The 18,751-nt window shown below is 45.2% G+C and overlaps 1 protein-coding gene across 2 annotated transcripts; it reads right to left on the bottom strand.

Annotated features, from left to right (window-relative positions):
• Positions 1–714: 714 nt before the first annotated feature.
• Positions 715–17,556, bottom strand: CCNI2 (cyclin I family member 2). Of its 2 annotated transcripts, XM_077326916.1 has the most exons (7): positions 17,216–17,555; positions 11,557–11,713; positions 9,054–9,188; positions 8,272–8,346; positions 6,850–6,990; positions 5,290–5,520; positions 715–3,757 (listed from the first exon to the last, which is right to left on the bottom strand). In XM_077326916.1, exons 2-7 carry the CDS (start codon positions 11,668–11,670, stop codon positions 3,365–3,367), a joined length of 1,089 nt encoding a protein of 362 aa, XP_077183031.1. In that variant the 5' UTR covers positions 11,671–11,713; positions 17,216–17,555; the 3' UTR covers positions 715–3,364. The 2 variants fall into 2 exon arrangements, with proteins under 2 accessions (XP_077183031.1, XP_077183032.1); XM_077326917.1 differs by lacking the exon at positions 8,272–8,346 and having other exon boundaries at positions 17,216–17,556.
• Positions 17,557–18,751: the final 1,195 nt, after the last annotated feature.

Below are 18,751 nucleotides of genomic sequence, written 5' to 3'. Positions count from 1 at the left end.
TGAGATAGGTTGCTAGGCAGAGAGCTTCTGTGACAGAGTTGGCTAGAACCTGGATCACCCAGATCCTATTTTGACACCACGCGGGTGGTGTAGTTCAAGAGTTTTTGCTCCAGTATGCATCACTTTACATTTACTTGGAACCCACTTATTCCATTTCAAAAGATCCTCTTGGAGGGCTTCACAATTCCATCCCTTTCCAGTTGCTAATATTTCATAGCATTTTTCCTCTGAAAATTTTGACTGCTTTCAGTAAACATGGCTAATAACCAGTGATAAACCTGTATTCTATGAGTTTGCATAATTCACTTTTTAGTGCAGTGGCCATCACTAAATCTTTTAGCAGGGAATTTGAGAAGTAGAAGTGTTGTTTTTTATACCCCACTTTTCAATACCTGAAGGAGTCTCAAAGCAGCTTACAATCACCTTCTGTTCTTCTCCCCCAACAGACACTCTTTGAGGTAGGTGTGGCTGAGAGAGCTCTGAGAGAAACTGCTTTGAGAACAGTCCTAACAGGACTGTGACCAACCCAAGGTCACCCAGCTGGCAGCATATGGAGGAGCAGGGAATCAAGCTGGCACTACGGATTAGAAGCCTCCACTCTTAATCCCGACTCCAAGCTGATAAATCGGTCTGATCCTGAGTGAAGTGTTTTTCTCTGTATCAAGAAGTATGATTGATGTCAGCCTTAAGGCATTTAAAGAACGTCAAAATCAGTTCAATTCAGTTCAATTTTTATTTAACAATATATATTTTTTAAAAAATCCCTCCCCCTTGTTTAGGAAAAAAAAACTTACCTAATAAAAAGTACAGTCAAGTAACAGGAATGGTTGACAAAGAAACCGTGGATTATTTTGATCCTTTAAACAAAAAGCATCCTTTTGCTGCATCAACAACCAATAAGTGTTTCCTTAAAAATGAGGCCTTTAGATATGTGGAAAGCATTGAGAGCCTGTAGTCCAATGGTTCTCAACCTTGGGGTCCCGACCCCAATTGGGGTTGCCTGGCCTCTTCCATGGGGTTGCCAGGTTGGTGGCCGTGGTGGCGGTGGCAATAGCAGGCGGTGGCAATAGCAGGCGGTGGCCCCCACACGCATGCCGCCCGCCTGCACCACAACCGCCACCGTAGTTGGGGTCGCGGCGTTAGTGGTTGAGAACCACTGCTGCAGTCTAATACACTGTGGTTTCAAAATGCTAGAATCCTAGCTTATTTATATCAGCGACTGTGCTGACACCTCTTTTCAGTCTTTTCTACCTTTAGCAATAAGCACGGCCTTCACAGTTTTTTTAAGTTGATATTTTCATACTGCTGCTTCTATTCCCTAAAACGTCCCAGCGTGGCCATGGATGTGTCTGAGTCTGTTCACATAACCCAGGCTGAGAAAAAGTGCTTGAGAACAATGTGTGTGTGTGTGTGTGGGGGGGGGCTAGCTAGGGTTGCCAGGTCCTTCCTGGGTGCTGGTGGGGGATGGGGAGTAGTTCCAGGTTGGGGATTTGGGGATGTTGCTTGGAGAGGACAGGGACCTTAATGGGGTGCAGAACCATAGAATCCAGTTCTCCAAGGGCACTGGGGCACTGATCTCCGGAGTCTGGGGATGAGCTGTAATTCCCAGGGATGCCCAGGTCCCACCTGGAGGCTGGCATCCCTAGTACTTGCAGGCGATCAGCTGAGCAGGCAAATACACCCCCATGAGGTCCCCAACCCTTTTACGCCTGCGAGCACATTTGGAATTCTGACTGAGGATGATGAGCACAGCAAAAAAGAAATGACTGCCACACACAAGACAGAGCCAGCCACAAGATGACAGGCACAGCTTAACCACATAGTGAAGTTCTGGTGCTTTGGTGGCAGCTGCTGCCAAGGCAATGTTTTTATAAATCCACACTGCCAGTCAGAAGTCTTGCTGGGTAAAAGCTCAGCTTGGTCCCACTCACTTCCTGAATGCATTTGCTCAGCTCCAGAAAAGGTGCTGGCAGGCGCCACAGCTTGCACAGGCACCATACTCCCATTTGTGTTCAAATAGTTTTTGAACCCCACAGCAAATACTGCCCTTCGGCATTTACATTAATGGTTAAACCGGTAATATGATTCACTCAGGTTATCATACAGTCTTTGGATATGTGCACCTTGTGCTATATTTAGCACCATTTTGCACATTTAACAAAATCTATGGTTTTACACATGCTCTGCTCTGTTAACTGAATATGCTAAAGAAGGCTGGCCAGACCATGAAGTGGCAAGCAATGGCCTGCCTGTTTTTGCAAATAACCTTGAGGTGGTGTTTGTGCTGATACAGCAGGAATAACATCACAAGCTCATTTTGGCCTTAATTGTCAGCTTGAGCCAGAAAACAAAAGAGCCTGTTGCACACTTAAGGTTTATCTAAATTGTTTCTTGTGAATAATACTGGGGGGTGGGGAGCTTTTCTTCAAATTTTGTGCACTTGAAGGCCCCTAATTGCAATTTGCAATTAATATATAATATATATAATCAATTTTAAAATGCAGCAAGTGTTATTGCTTTTGAAAGTAACATTTGGATAACTTTTCTACTGGTACCCTTCAGTCCTCCTTTCAAAAGAGCACCAGAAAGTGTTGATCTGACTGTTCCAGTTTTATGTACCTCATGATGGAGAACAACCCAGAGATGCCATGTGAAGAAAAAGTGCTAAAGCATTAGGGCTGGCTCCAAAAGGCTGCAGATCCTACCCTGAAGTGACTGAACATTCCCAAAGTCCTTAACTTTTGGAGTGACCGGCCAGCAAAAACGTAACATGAGGCACTGCAACTCAGCTCTTTTTATGGCACAGTTTTTACCAACGTTGATGCTTGCTTCATTGGCTTCACCCAAGCAATCATCCATTGGATTGCTTTCTGATCAACATGCAAACTGGACCTCAGAGGTCAAGCCTAGGGTTCCAGTGACACATCCCTTCAGGAGCCTTGTCCTGCATCGGTATTCCTACTTGCCTGAGGAACAGTAACACAAAATTTAGCTTCTGCAGGAGAGCAGAGCTAGTATCCAAACAAAGGCAAACTTTTAGAAAGCTCTCCTTTATCCCCTGGAGTTGGGCTCCAGGTGTATTTCTGAACGCAGCATATAGAGTCCAAGCTGCTGATTGTCGATCCCTGAGATTTCCACTTTTAGGTGCTCATGGCATAGATTAGTTTGTGAGTATGAAGTTCTGATTGCATCAAAGCAACCCACCCTACTGTGTCCAGCTTTGTTAGAAGCAATTAGAAAGGTGGTGCATTGGAACTCCCAAATGGGCAGTGCTTTCTATTTACAGCTTATTATCCTTTGACATACTAGAAATAACTTTGGGTACTGGCTGGTCCCTGGCTGCAACTGAGCAATCCCCTCCACATTACTCAATCTTGGGAGCAGGCTCTAACGGGGGGCAGAAATGGCAACTTTCTTTTTGTCTCAAACACTCACTGCTGCTTTGTCCAGCTTCTGGGGTCCTATCTTCATTATACAAGTACTTGAATCCATCATAGAATTCATCTGTCTCCATAGGAACTTCAGCTCTGGCTTGGAGAGGGGTCAGAACTGCTGGGGCTGCCCGGATCTCTCTGGCTTGTAGGTTACTTTGCACATCTTTCTTCACCATGGGATAACAGCAGGGGAGCCTTTCGCCCAGGCGGGTCTGAATGTTTTGGCTTGCAGGGTTGAAAATATAGACAGCGTTGGATGGCTGGAAAGACTGGAGATGCTGGTCGACAAGCTCTTTACAGTGGATGAACTGAGTGCTGTCAATCTGCAATGCAACATATAACAGCCATTTCCCTCTGGCTTGTGGAAGTATTTGCTACCATCACTTTTCTTTAACCGATATACAGACATGGAAAGGCACAGCCTTTTAGTTGTTATGTGTGTACAGCTATATGTCAGGGTTTGTTCTGGCAATATGCATTATGTAGTCTATACACATTGCATACTTATTGCAGGAAGAATCTTTGCACAGTCTGTGATGCCTACAAATGATGGTACTTTAATAGAAGCACCCAGTGTTATGTAAGCTGGGGATCATCAACCCCCGGTCCCCAGCCCAGTACCGGGCTGCGAAGGCCATGGTATCGGGCTGCTGCTGGCAGCACCTGCCCCCCCCCCCGCAGCAAGAAGCTCGCCAGGCTGCAAGCAAAGCGGCCACCAAAGCAGCCACTTCGCTCGCGGCCCAGCTAGTTTCTCACTGTGAAAGGGGGGGGGAAGAGGCAGGCACGGCCGCCGGACACTGGCGATGCAAACGCGTATGCGCGGAGCTGCCGCACATGCGCGTTTGTGCCCCAGCTGGTGAAAACATGCATGTGCGGCAACTCTGTGCATGACCGTTAATGCCCCCTGCTGGCGAAAACATGCACGTGCGGCAACTACGTATGTGCATTTGTGCATAGCTGCCACACGTGCGTGGCACCCGGGCTGCCGGCTCTCCCCCACCCCCGGAGGCGGTCCTTGACCACAAAAAGGTTGGGGACTGCTGATGTAAGCTGCCAGAGGAGGTGCATAATAACGCTTGACAAGTTGTTAAGTTCTTCTCTTATGCAGAAGGATCCTCTAAGTGCTACTGTAACATGAGAGGGAAAAGTCAGCATAGCACAGGAACCAGAGGGCACTGGGTTTGACTCCTAAAAATTGATATCATAGCAGAGGTAAACTAAGAAAAGGCATTATTACAGTGGTGTTATCCTACCATTTGTCACCCGTGCTTACACGGTGCTTCTGTGCTGACCTCCGGAATAGTTGCACAGCTGACCACCCCACTTTGTGTATTCATTTCCAAGGAAACTGCATTGAAAAGAGTACTGCATCTAATGATCCTTGACTTCCCTAGGTGTTCGTTTAGTACTTGAGACTTGGTGGACTGGAGGTAGCCACACAATGAGAGATGCCAGGTGAGATTTAAAAAAGTAAAATGATGTTGATGTTCTAAAGGCTGTACTTTAACAAATTCTCAACAGCTCAAACCATGGTGAATACCAATTTAGGAAAAACAGTACATGCTAGACTACCTTGAAAGCGTGCCCTAAATCAGGCATGGTGTTATGCATCACATCACCTAATAGTGGTCTCTGAATGGCACTAACCTCCATTAAAACTAACAGAATTTTGCATCCTGTTAAAAGAAAAACAACCACCATGCATTCTAACATACATACAAGCACTCCTGAGAAGTACATTTTAAAAAACGTGCAATGTGGGTTTATCAATATTCATTAGATTCCTTTTTTTTTAATCTGAAAAATATTTGCATTGGCCTCTGATTTATGCTGTGGAGGCCACGTTGACTCCTACCTGTGCTTTTTTTAGCAGATCTGTTATCACAGGAAACCAGTCAGGAGTCAGCCTCTCCAACTCTAAGGTGATGATCACCAAAGCCAATGTGGAGCCCTTAAACTGCAGCAGTTGGTGGCATGCCATGCAGTGCTGCAGCTGTTTGGTCAAGAATGCGGCATGGCGGGAAGGATTCCTTTGAGGCAGCCCGTGTAGCAGATGGGTCCACTTGGACATCACCATGGCATGGAACTGGAGAGAAGAGAAACATTAATAATAATAAAGATACAAAGATATCGCACCAAGATATATATATATAAAAAGATATATATATATATATATAAATATATATATATATATATACCACATGTCCACGGACATTTTAAAAAAGAGCAGAAGTCAACAGTGAACTTTGTACGTTTTCATATGTCATTGATCAGAAGTGCAAACTAATATTCATGGCAGGAAACCTCTCAGAAGCTTCTTAATTTGTTCTACAGTTACCGTTTTGTGTCGTAGTTGCCAAATATTGAAATGTTTAAGCTTATACTGAATGTAACCAATTCTGAATTTATTGCATTGTTGCAATTGTAAATTCAGAGAGTTTGATGTCCCATTTGTACAATTAAAAAATAGCAATGTTCAATCCAGACCAATAGAGGTAGCAGAGAAGGGGGGGGGAGTCACTAATGATGCTTGAAGCTGATTTAACAATCACTTCATCCTGGTTGTGATGGGATATTTCCTCAAAACAGTCCTCATGCTGGGATGGAACAATTATCCACCATTTGCCATAAAGAGAAAATCTGAGACACTGTCAGAGCACATGACTTTTTGCCTTACTATAGCACACAGTAACTTCTTGAAGGGAAGCTATTATTCTTTCTATGAACGTTCAGCAAATAAGATGTGATTTAAGTGCCAGATCAGAATGATCTAATTTACCTTAAAATGAGGGTCAAGTGTTTTTAGTGCAGGGAGAGGACAAGAAAGATCCAAGATAATCTATTTGTGAAATGTAGCAAAAGCTTTGAAAGCTTTTTATGTACAGTATTACAGAGTACAGATAGTTAGAAATATTTTTTCAGTGTGTATTTAAAGAGAAAAAAGAGGTCTATAGTGATATTGTATGAGAATCTTTTTCAAAGTCAGTCTTTAGTGTCCTTTCAAAATGCGAGTCAATATCATCTGTAAACCAGGCTTCAGGATTTGGAATAGTGGGGTGTTCAAAAGGAAGTTCATTATCTTCACGGTAATATCATTCCTCACTTGCAGATATCCAAAAATGTTATGCCTGTGAGTAGAATTGCCAATTCTGGGTTCAGAAATGCCTGGAGATTTGAGGATAGAGTCTGGGCGAGTGGGTTTAGAGGGGGGGGGGTATAAGGCCAGGCAGACCACCCTCCAAAGCAGCCATTTTCTCCAGGAGATCTCCACGCTCCCACCTTGGAAGGTGACAACTCTGCCTGTCAGGCTAACCAGAGGGAAATATACACCAAGCACCACTGCTGTTTTCTAGTCTTATTTGGTACAGAACAAAATCTAATTTAATCTTTTTGGGGGGGAAATGTTATGTCTTACAATGTTTAAAAAATCCATTGATGTTGCTGTGTAAAGATCCCAGTGAAGTTTATCAAGGACAATTCTTTCCATCCTCAAAATCTCAGCTGGAGAACATTTGCAACCACTCTGCACCACAAGCTTCTTTACTGATGGTATTATCTGTTTAAAAAACAAAAGGAAAATAATAAACATTAATAAATTCCTACAAAATTCTCTGTGTTGTGTGTGAAATATTACTGGGTCAGTGTAATAACCACATTCCTTTAAATAAATTCTGCCTGATATTAAATATCTAAGCTCCCCCTCACCCCCATCCCCCTATTTATTAGAAGGCAAAATTTTGGAAGAATTCAACAGATTTCCTCCCCTCTCTTTAAAGAATCCCCTTATGTTTGTTCGTACAGAGGCTAAGTAAGAACAGTCTTATTTTGTGTTTTGAAACTCTGAAGAAAAAAAAAACCTTGCAGGTTGTAGGCACAAATCTAAACATACACTGAACAGAGAAACCTGATGAAGTCTTTTTCAAACCTTTGCATGGCAGACCTGATCGATACCTCAGCTGTATCCTTGGTTTTTCATTGAGATGGTATACAATCAGACCACTAACTGCAATCCCCCCTTGATTTAGAGAACACTTTAAGAAAGGCAAACATTTTTTCTCACAATTACTAATAGAAAAAGAACATGAGGTCACTGATTAAAGATTATTTGGTGCTCCGCTGCTCAGGAAACAAGTCACAGTCCAGATTAAATGCAGCTCTGTGCCCATAATGCAGTGTCACAGATAGTGGCATTATTTATTTATTATTTATTATTTATTTATTAGATTTGTATGCCGCCCCTCTCGGACCAGACGGTTCGAGGTGGTTCACAACAAAATGTTACAGTAAAAATACAGAATACCCTAAAAGAACAAAAAGCATATCCCATAATGCTGGCACAATATCCTCCAGCCAACACTGCATCACAATCGGCAGCAGCTATTCTAATCTCTAATAAATTATGCTTGCACAGTCTGCTTTGCCAGGATATGATGCTACTATATCACAGCCACCATCATTATAAACGTGGCACTGAATCAGACACACGGCTAAGAAAAGGACAGTTTGACCAGATGGCACAGACAGATTAGCCTAGACTCCATTGTAAGAGTCCTTTTGTATGAAAGACCAACTTTGTTAGTGTAATGCCACCGGCCTAAAACATTGTACCAAGCAATATAATGGGATTGCATTAATCTGACTACCCAAAGAGCCCTGCTAACTTTGCACAGAATGCCCTGCACCTACATTCGCCAACATGGTGACTAGATAAGTTGTAGCCATGCACATCTACAAAGCTGGTGTCAAGAGTCCTGATTTTATCCTGATTCCCCAGCCCAGCCCAGCCCAGCCCACTCCACCCTTCTGGATCACTGTATTAAAAGACAAACATACATACCTCATCTTCTTCATTGATTTTGGCTGCAATAACCAGGCAAGCAATCGCAATGCACTGGAGGTATTTTAACTGTGCCTGGAAGGGGGGAGGAATGGGGGGGGGAGGCAAGAGAATAGAGGAGAGTGCCGAAATAGGGGGGGAGGGATCATTACAATCCATAGCTTAAGTCTCTAAAGTGCCTGGTTATATTGTAGCATGTAGTGCAAATAATCTAAGCCATCTCAGTAGTAATGCTCTTTGAAGGGGATCGATGGCAGGGGTGGGTGTAACTCAAGTTATACAGCTAAGACGAAAGGGCATGGGGGAAATGTTTAACAATCACTCCTTTATGTATCATGAGATTCTCCAAGCAGATGGGATCAATGCTATCCTCCTGGCTGTTAACAAGCAATATTTTCCTATAATTTCCATCTCAAAGCCCAGAGCTCAGCTAATCTCCTTCCACAAGTCAATGGGGGTGGTGTGCCGTTGGTTTCAAAGGGAGTGTCCAGTTAGTGTCAGCAGACAATACATGAAGTTGCTTTATAAAAGAGTCAGACCTTTCCAGGGTCTCAGGAAGAGGGCTTTCAAATCTTGTCCTATAGGATTGTTGCTCCGATGGGACCTAGGACCTTCTGGACACAAAGCTGATGGGTCTCCCACTGAGCCACAGCGCCTTCCTGATGATCTTATTTTAGATTTGGACCTGACTCAACAGAATGTCTGTTTTGTACTCCCATGAGATATTGAGGAGACTTTCAACTGCAAGTTAAACCAACAGTGGAGAGGCCAAAGCTGTTTACCTTCACTGATGCCAATAACCGGTTAAGAATGCTCGTAGCCAAGGCAAATGTTCCTGAGCAAAACTGAAAAAGTGAGCTTAGTTCTCCAATCCACAAAACCGCTTTCTCATAGTAAGACGGAGGAATGTCTGTGCCCTAAAGTGAGATAATCAAGTTGAAATAAGGCTGAATATGAAAATAATTATAAGAAATCCTGTAGTGCCAGCATGTAGTATTCTAGGCACACACAAAATGATTTTTGAGTCCTCCCTCCCAGGATGGGATTTAGGGTTAACAATTGTCCAGTGTATATCAGACATGGGCTTGGATCCCAAGTCTGACTTCTGTATGCACCCCTTCTTCTTATGTTTCAGATGTGTTCCTTTGCTGCACAGTGCTTTCCTCGGGCAGCAGGTGCTGGCTGGTTCATTGAAAGATGCTGATCCTGCATGAATAAAAGCTCCTGGCACCAGAGGAATGTGTTCTGCATCCCAAGCAGAAGCAGGACTTAGGGCCAGCTATGGCACTCAGTACCTCTTCCCCACCCCATGAGAGTAAGAAGGGGCTGATGCATACAATCAAATGAAGCAATAATAGAGTTGTTAAATTGTTACCTATGTTCAGTATTTTGCACAATGGGGGGATTCCACTGCTATAGAATTATATATACAATACACTCACACACAGAAGGACTTGTGGTGGACATCTCATTTCCCCTTCCCCCATTATTTCCAGTTTCTTCAGACCCAATTCCTCCCTTATACCCTCCAAAGAACATTAAGATCAGGCAGCTTAAGCCTGCTTAGGGAAGCTCCCCAGCCCCAGGGAGATAGAACTGGCTTCAGCCAGGGCCTTTTGGGCCTTGGCCCCAGCATGGTGGAAAGCTCTGCCTGAGGAGCTCAGGGCCCTCTGGGATCTCACACAATTCTGGAGGGCCTGTAAAACTGAGCTGTTCCACCAGGTCTGTGGTCAAGGCCAGGTAACAACATCAAGAAATACTGGCACCCTACTTGAAACATCCACCAACAGAGACCATTCCAAACTCTTAAAAGCCCCATAGAGAATCAATGTTCCAAGGCAGTTTTTAATGAAGGACTGTTGTCTTATTGTTACTTTAATACATATGGGTTTTAGACTGTTCTCAAATGACCCAAGTTAACAGGATGGGACAGTATACAAATAAAATATTTATTTTTTATTTCTGTGAAAGTCCCCATAGCCTCTTCCATTTTCCTGCTTCCTTCTCTCTTTCCCACCTAACAGTTTTTTATTTGCCTTTTTGCCTTAAGCTGGCAACTGCAACCTAGGAAAACTATGGCACAATTGTGCGGTGCCAACCATTCTAGCAGGCCTGCTTGCATGATAGGGACCCCTTTAGGACTTGTGGGTAACATAAAACTTTCCCCTGTATCTATCTCCCTATCTTATTTCCCCTTTCCTCCTAGCAACCCCCATATCTTCTCCCCTTTCTCTACCTCATTCTCTTCTTCTTAGCCATTCACCAACCTTTTATCTACCTCCCATTTTCAGCTTTATTCATTTCATTTCATTTATACCTGCCTTTCTCCATGGTGGGGATCAAAGTAGCTTATATCATTCTCCTTTCCTACTTTTTATCCTTGCAATGACATTGTGAGATAGATTAGGCTGAAAGTGCGTGAGTGGGACAGCATCATGTAGTGAGTTTCCATGGCAGACTAAATCTAAATTTGGGTCTCCCAGACCCTAACCACTCTGAATGCTAAGGATGAAGAGGATTGGATTATGGGAGACCACCTTCCAGGTTGCAAAGTTCTGTGCAATTTTAATTAAGATCAGACAACTAAGTACAGCTGCTGTATAGCTTTTATCTATTGGTTGGTCTGTTTTATTAACTATTAATTTTTATCCTAAGTTTACTGTTTTATAGTTTTCTGTTATGACTGGCAATTGCTGTAATATAATTTGATTGATTGATTGATTAAACCTAACCACTACACCACATTGGCTGTCATAAGTTGGCTGCTGTTGAACAGTAACAAGCAGCCAAGATGAGGTGAGTCATGCAGTTGAATGTTATTAAGTCACCCACTGGTTGCTGCCAGGCCTGGCCCTGATGAGTCCTCCCTCCTAGGCCAAAAATGCCCTTGAAAGGCCTTTGCCCTCTTTCTCTGCTTTTTACTGGCAGAAACTAGGCCTAGAATGCTGTGGATGCCTAGCAATGGCCACTGATGGCATACATTTTTATAAGGTACAGGCACTATTTTGATCATTTGGGTTTTTTTAATCTCCCCCCCCCCCCAATGTATTGTTTCATTTCAGGTTTTTCTGCAAACCTGTGGCATTCTTCAGGTTTCTAGAAAGATCTACCTTATCAGTTTACAACTCCAAGCACTGGATTTAAGTCTCACCAGATATGGCCAATTTGGCATGGGACTGATTTTAAAAAACAAATTAAAAAACACAGGACTGGCAGGGATAATTCTCATACACTAGCAAGACTCAAATGTCACACTCCTTTTATATGAGACTTGAAAGAAAATACCTTTAGTGTGAAATCTTGGAAGATGGGCACCTTCCAAATCTTCGCCTCCCTGGCTAGAGCATGCTCCAATACAAAGGCAAATTTCTCACTCTCTGAAGGCCCTGTGCACTTCATGGTAGTTACTGAATAGGCCTGTTTCCTTGGCAGGAACCACTACCTGCAACCAAAAAGGAATTATTTTTCCCCAACCAGTCTAGCTCATCAAGGCTTTGTTTCAAGACAGTGGTTGATGGACAGGTAAGCATAAGCTTAGAGAGGTACACTGTAAATATATGAGTTTAAGAAACAGATGTCATTTAGCATGCACCTTACCGGAAAACTGAGAACACCAAGCTATTGGTATTGATGACAAATCTTATTTATTTATTCATTCAGCTTATATACCTCACTGTGATGTCTCGGGGTGGTGTATATAGAACCAAGAAAATAAGAAAATGCATTAACATTTACAACTATTTGAAACAAAGAAATATAACAGTCAAAGATAACTGATGAATGGCCTATAACAATGAACAGCATATAACAGATGAATAGGAACATCTTGAGTGTTGATATTAAATTTTCATGGCAGTTGATTATGGGGGACCTCGTTGTTGGTCTTCTCCATTTGCAGGCCCTACACAACTGTTTGAGTCCTGGTTCCATTACAATACTGAAAAAATGGCATTTAACTCTCTGTTCTCAAGATAGAATAACAAACTCAAACAAACACTTGTCATGTGTGTATTTTCCTTCATGCTTGGGTGGAGATGGATGGGGTTAGAAACAAGTCAATTTAATTACTTCTTTTCACAACTGGGAAAGTATCTGCCATTAATCACTAACTTTATATTTTTATTACTCCACTGTTTGTGTGAATGACCACTTAACCCAAAGGACTGCTTTTCTAATATAGAATTATCATCTGTACATCGCCTGTGGCGCCGCGGGAGCCACGGACTAAATAAAAGAGTAAGGCGTTCTGGGGCAGGATTGGACCCTTCCTCATGACAGACAATCGGAGGGACCAATCGGCAGGCGCAAAGCGCCTGCCGATTGGTCCCTCTGATTCCCAGCCCCAGCAACTGCGAGCCGCGCACAGTGCGGCTCGCAGTTGCTCCCGGCCTGACTAGGCGAGAGGCGCAAAGCGCCTCTCGCCGCATCAGGCCGCAGCCCGAGGGAGCCCCTGGCAGTCGCGCGGAGCACAGCTGCCGGGGGCTCCCTGCCCAGCAGCCTGACATGGCGAGAGGCGCGAAGCGCCTCTCACCGCGTCAGGCCGCCACCTCAGACAGCCGCCGCCCAAGATAGCCGCCGCAGCCAAAGACAGCCGCGTCAGCCATGGAGGAGGCCGTCAGCGGAGGCCGAAGACACATATCCCGCTGAAGACGTAGGATGGCCCACCACAGCCACCACCAGCGCGGCCCCCACCACGGAACAAGAACACCCGGGTAGGCCGCGGCGCGGGGGGGGGGCGACAACCAGCTAGCGCCCGCTGTATTGCAGTTACAGCGGGCTTAATTACTAGTACTGCATATTTGGATTTATGATGCTATTTACTAATTTGCTACTAATTTACTTTCTCCTTATATCTGTACTCTTATGATCCCTGTTCCATTGTCTGAGGAAGTATGCCTGCACACGAATGCTCACACCTTGAATAATCTTTGTTTCTCTCTACCATGTTAGTTTTCAGTTTTTATATGAAGGAATACTCACATCTGGATTTCACTGAGGGTTGCTACTAGAATGGGGGGGGGGGTTACCCTAATTCTACTGTAACAGTTCAAAGTGGAATCTGGACTATGCCACAACATTCTCCAGCTGTGAACCTCATTGGCTCCATTTGCACTATCACAGATTTTTTTTTTAATAAAGCCCCAACATACAACCCATTCTGTTAACAACACAATGGATTCCATCTGTTCAGAATGAAGGACCACAACGAGTACAGAAGACAGAGATGCCTGAGGGACTGTTGTGGTATTCTTCCCCCCGCCCCACTCCGGATTAACATGTTTTGTACCACTTCTATACACAGCCTTTCAAATAACTCTCAGCAAACTTTGGTTTAAAGCTATAGCCAATAGCTTTATCATGATCCAATGCTAGAATTGTCATATAATCTGAAAAAAGAAAAGGGGAAGACTCAAGTGCCTTGTCAAATTTAACAATTTGTTGTTTTAAGTTATACTAACCAGATGAATTTAGGAACGTGCATATGTGAGTGAAACAAAGGATTATGGATGCACATCTTTAAACCACTCCTGCGGAGCAGTAAAAATAAAATGCTAAGGGGTAAAGGGGAGGAAATAGGGCGGACCCTATCTGTGATAAAAACTCAGAGGGGCGAATCAGGAGCCACGAAGCGGCTCCTGATTCACCCCTCCAAATGGCACTCAAGGGCCAAGTGGCCTCATGGCTCCCCGTTGGCGACTTGGCCCGTCCTCGGCTGAGCGCTCTGGCGAGTTGGCCATCTCCAGAGTCAGCCGTCCTCGCCTGTGTGCTCCAATCAACATAAGTCTTGGCTGCCGGGAAAGGAGCAGGGCTGCTGCGTCAAAAACGTGGCGGCGCTACTCCTTTCCCGCCGGCCACCTAGGGACCTTGCCTGTGAAATGCGGGGGCCGCCCGGGGAGGGGGGTGGCGCCATAGGCCTGCACCCTGGGAAAGAAGCTTTCCCAACGCCCAGCTACAAGACTTCCCCGGGGAGGGGCTGGCCGCAAACCAGCACGCCTGCCACGTCCACGTAGCGGCCCTGCTCTTTAGCGGCCGCTAACATGGCTGCCTGGCCCCACTAGGCCGCGGGCACCTTTGTGCCTGTCGGCAACACAACCCTTCGCCCCGTGCCACCGCCTGTCCCTCCGCCCATCGTTCGCCCCGACCCTGCAATGGCCTGCCCCCCGCCACTTACCCACAGAGGGGCCTAGCCACGACCCGGCAGCCCCGGCACGTTGACGGCCCGCCCCTGCTCTGGCACCACTGCTGACCCAGCACCCGCCCGTGCAGCCTTCTCCCCCAGCCTACACATGCCCATTTTTATAAATGGGCTTTTTTACTAGTGCAAGTAATAAAACTTGAAATCATGAATAAAAGAGGCCAGGATGTATATCGCATTATGAATGATCCTCACATGCTGAGGGTGCTTTCATGAGGAAGGCACTTGTGCTCCAATCTGGAGTAGTTGTTTTTTAAAAAGCATCCTTATTTCAACTGCTTCCCAGCTTTTCCCCTGCTTTGTTCTGTTCTTTCACAAAGTCTGCTTTGCCGCTATTTTTCCTGAAAGATCACAATTTTGCAGCAGTCATGTGGAAAAGAAGTGCATTCAAACCTCCCGCCCATGTCAGCACTATTATATTGCAGTAATCTCCTCTGCAATTCCACCATCTCATGCCACTAAAGGTTTTTCTGCCACCTTTAAAAACAATTTTTTCTGTAGTTATAGCACTGCAGTAACTAGCCGTTTTTGTTAAAAGGCCTGCACGAAGCCCTCCCATGTGTGAAGGGATAAATGGGGAAAGTATAAAGAATGTCCCATGTGTAAGTTCTTGATGGTGGCAGTGCTGCTTTGTCACTTCAAATCATGATGGGAAAGCAATGCAGTGTGGAAGCACCTGATTTAGCCACTGTCCTGAATGTCTGAGAACTGAAAAACTTTGACAGGATATTCAGCTATCTGGACACTTTGCAGCTGTTGGGTTTTTCTTGTCCCATCCTATAGTGTTGCTGCTGCGACATGACACTATGTTCCACACGTTCAAGATTTCTAATATGATATTCATCACAAAGCATGATTATGATCAATTGAGTTGCATCACACAAGACACGGTTGCCTTCAGAACAACAGCTCTGCAACTCTTCTGATGAAAATACACATGCAGCCACCTGTGTTGTTATGCGCATTGCCATGTGTCGTATATTTCCCATCCAAAGTTAATCATTATTTATGCCCTTAATCTGCCACCAGCAACCAATGCTTGGGTGAACTATTTTTTCAGTGTCCAGAGTAAAAGGGTATTAGAGCTCCCTCTAGCTATAAATGTACACTTCTAATCTGGATGCTAATGTAGAAGATATCAAAATGTATATAAGTTTAGATTTTTTTAACATCAGGTTATTAAAAGAGTTATGCAACACAGAATAGCAGTTCCTTGGTACCTTCCCGGTTTTTTAGCCACTTAACTAAAAGCCCATGAACTCTGCTTACATTTCTGCCTATGCATACAATGTTTTTATAATCTTGTCGAAAGTATGCATGACTGGATCCTTTGTAATTCTTCTCAAATTGAGTTCTCTAAAGTCCACCCATTGATAACTACGGATCTATGCTGCAGAAATTTTCTGAAAGGTTTGCAAATGCCCAACCCAACTCTGTTTTGGCAGGGCCCATGTGTTGCTGAACATCCTTCAGTTTATAATATTAAGTGTAAAGCACCAAAATTAGGGAAGTACTGAATGCACCGCAGAAAGCTTTGACAGCAGGTAGGATAACAATCCAAAGGCATGAATCTTCTCACATTACAGTTGGCGCAGCAAACCCTGGTGTAATGCTGAAGCCTACAGAGATGTATGAATGGGATCATAATAGGTTTCCCAGATTGGGGAAAATCTGGAGACTTTGGGGGTGGAGGCTGCAGGGGGCAGGGTTTATGAATGGGGTGGATCTCAATGGGGTATAATGTCCTTCTAAGTGGCCATTTTCTCCAGGGGAACTGATCTCTGTTGCCTGCAGATGAGCCGTAATTCCAGGGGATCCCCATATCCCGCCAGGAGGTTGACATCCCTATGCATAGGTCAGCCCCTCTAGATTTTCAGTCGGGTTGCCAGCTCCAGATTGGGAAAAACCTGGGGACTTTGGGGGTGGAGCCAGATGAGGGTGGAGTTTGGGAGGGGAGGGACTTCAATGAGGTATACTGCTATACAGTTCACCTTGTAAGTGGCCATTTTCTCCAGGGGAACTGATCTCTGTTGCCTAGAAAAGAGCTGTAATTCCAGGAAATCCCCAGGTCCCACCTGGAGCCTGGCACCCCTAGTTCACAACCTCCACTACAGAGTCACAAGCCTAGTAACTGAACCAGAGGCATTCTGGTATTCACTTCTGCCAAGGTTACTGGCCTCAAACTTTTTACTAAAAGTAACAAGACACCTCACAACTGTTCCAGCTTTGGAAGGAATGACAGGCTGCCCATCTGCTGATGATTTTTAAGGTGCCACTCGGGGCTTTTATTGTTCTTAAATCATCCTGATACATTATTAAATGTGTTGGCCTGAAACTTGGATCAACCTCTTTCGGGGGGGGGGGGGGGGGAGGTAGGTGGGGAGAATAATGGGCGAAGCGCTCCGGGAATCCTCAAAAGCCACTTTGCACCGAGGGGATAAGGAAGCCCGGAAAGCCGGCGGCCCAAGAAGAGGCGGCCAAACCACAGACCTCCTTCCGTTCTCATGACAGAAAAACAACAGGAGACGCGTGACGTTGATCATGTGATTGGCTGGCGCTTTACAAAAAGGCATAATAAAAAGGCACCCCCTTTAGAGGGAAAAGTCCTGCGCGGAATGCCTCGAGAGTAAGGGGCAGCGAACGGACAGGTCTCCCAAAGTGCCCTCCCCGGCGGCTAGCGCCGTGCCCCGGCGCCTCTCCCCCAGTTAACCCTTCCCTTCCCTGCCTTCTTCTCGGTCCGGCTCTTACCTCCCCGGTGGGGCCGGGCCGGGCATTAGACCGCGCGGCTGCTCGACAGGGGCTTTGCCTTGCTCGCCTCGGTTGTCTCTTTCCTGCTGCTCGCCTCCGCTGGCGCAGTCCGGGGTCCCACCGGCGCGGAGGGAACGTCTCGGCCGACCATGGTCTCTGGGCAAGTGGATGGCCCGCGCGGAAAAGCAGCACGGGCGGGAGCGCGACCCCGGCTTCCCCCCAAGCCCCGGGGCACGTCTCCAACCTCCAGACCGCCGCTCGGGCTGTTGACAAGCTCCTGCGGGAAAGGAGCAACGGCGGGGACGGTCTCTCATAGGGCGGGTTTCAGACGGCACCAGGCCCCGCCTTTGTGCTTGGGGGTTGCTTACGCCGCTGGATCTCGGGGGATGCCCGAGCCTGAGCAGGGCCCAGATGTCTGCGACGTGACACTTTGCATGAACTTGCTAAAATGCGTTGGGGGGGAGGGGGGCTCTGCTCCGTGGGGGTGGGGTTAAAACAATAACCATTTTATTGTTATGGTCCTAGACCAGCCATAAAACTCATTCTTCCGAATGAGTTTTGAGCTTCATGGATTATTACCAACCTAGTTTCCATCCAATCATATGCAAGATTGGCTTTTTGTAATTTTTTTCTTGGCTCTATGATCAAAGCGGTGGATGCAGCCGTGAAATTTAAATAAATAAATAAATAAATAAATAAATAAATAAATAAATAAATCAAACAGTGAATAACACTGGGCCGGAACGCAATGCTAGGCATGAATCGAATATGGAAGAGTAAAGCTTTCAACCTTAATACAACAACAGTCCTTTATTAGTGTGATAAAAGGGACAAATCTTAATACAAAGTGCTGGCTAGTCAACGCTGTTGTCTTCCCCATAACAACCTATAGATGCGAAAGCTGGACCCTGAAGAAGGAAGACAGGAGAATAATTGCTTTTGAATTATGCTGTTGGAGGCGAATGCCGCAAATACCATGGACAGCCAAAATTACCAACAAGGTAGTTTTAGAGAGGAGCAAACCAAATATGTCATTAGAAGGGAAGATACTACGGCTGAAGTTCGCTTATTTTAGACACATCATGCAATCAAACTCGCTAGAAAAATCATTAATGCTCGGCATGGTCAGCGGCAAAAGGAAACAATCAAAGCTGATACAGGGATGACGGTGAACCAACTAAAAGAAGCAGTCAGAGACAGGCGTATGGTGAAGACTTTCCTATAGAATTGCCAAGGGTTGAACACGACTGAACGGATGACATCATCATCAAGTAGTGCTGAATTCTCAATTCGTTCTCTGTTTGGGGGCTATCCCAGGCTCCTAGGGGATTGTCTGCCTATGTAGGGCATCATTAGTATTCTGAGTGCTGCCTGTCTCCTTCCAGGGAAACAAAACAACAGGTCCTTTGGGCTGTTCTTAGAAAGCAAACATCAGTGATCCAGGGCTGTTGCTGATGTTTGTAGCAAAGTGAAATGGACTCTGAATTTGTGGATTGTTTCCATCTAGACTTCCTCTCCATTGTGAAGCCTTACCAA

Source organism: Paroedura picta, chromosome 3 (genome assembly GCF_049243985.1).
Source record: "Paroedura picta isolate Pp20150507F chromosome 3, Ppicta_v3.0, whole genome shotgun sequence".
Taxonomy (NCBI): Eukaryota; Metazoa; Chordata; class Lepidosauria; order Squamata; family Gekkonidae; genus Paroedura; species Paroedura picta.
This window is presented reverse-complemented; position numbering and strand designations above follow the sequence as displayed.

What these genes read in the sequence shown, in the direction of transcription:
- CCNI2 (XM_077326916.1), bottom strand. Translation starts at nt 11,670, where the DNA reads ATGAAGTGCACAGGGCCTTCAGAGAGTGAGAAATTTGCCTTTGTATTG. An exon ending in TCCAAGATTTCACACTAAAG is followed by an intron (nt 9,189 to 11,556) that starts GTATTTTCTTTC and finishes ATCTCACTTTAG; the next exon opens with GGCACAGACATTCCTCCGTC. An exon ending in GGTTATTGGCATCAGTGAAG is followed by an intron (nt 8,347 to 9,053) that starts GTAAACAGCTTT and finishes CCCCCCTTCCAG; the next exon opens with GCACAGTTAAAATACCTCCA.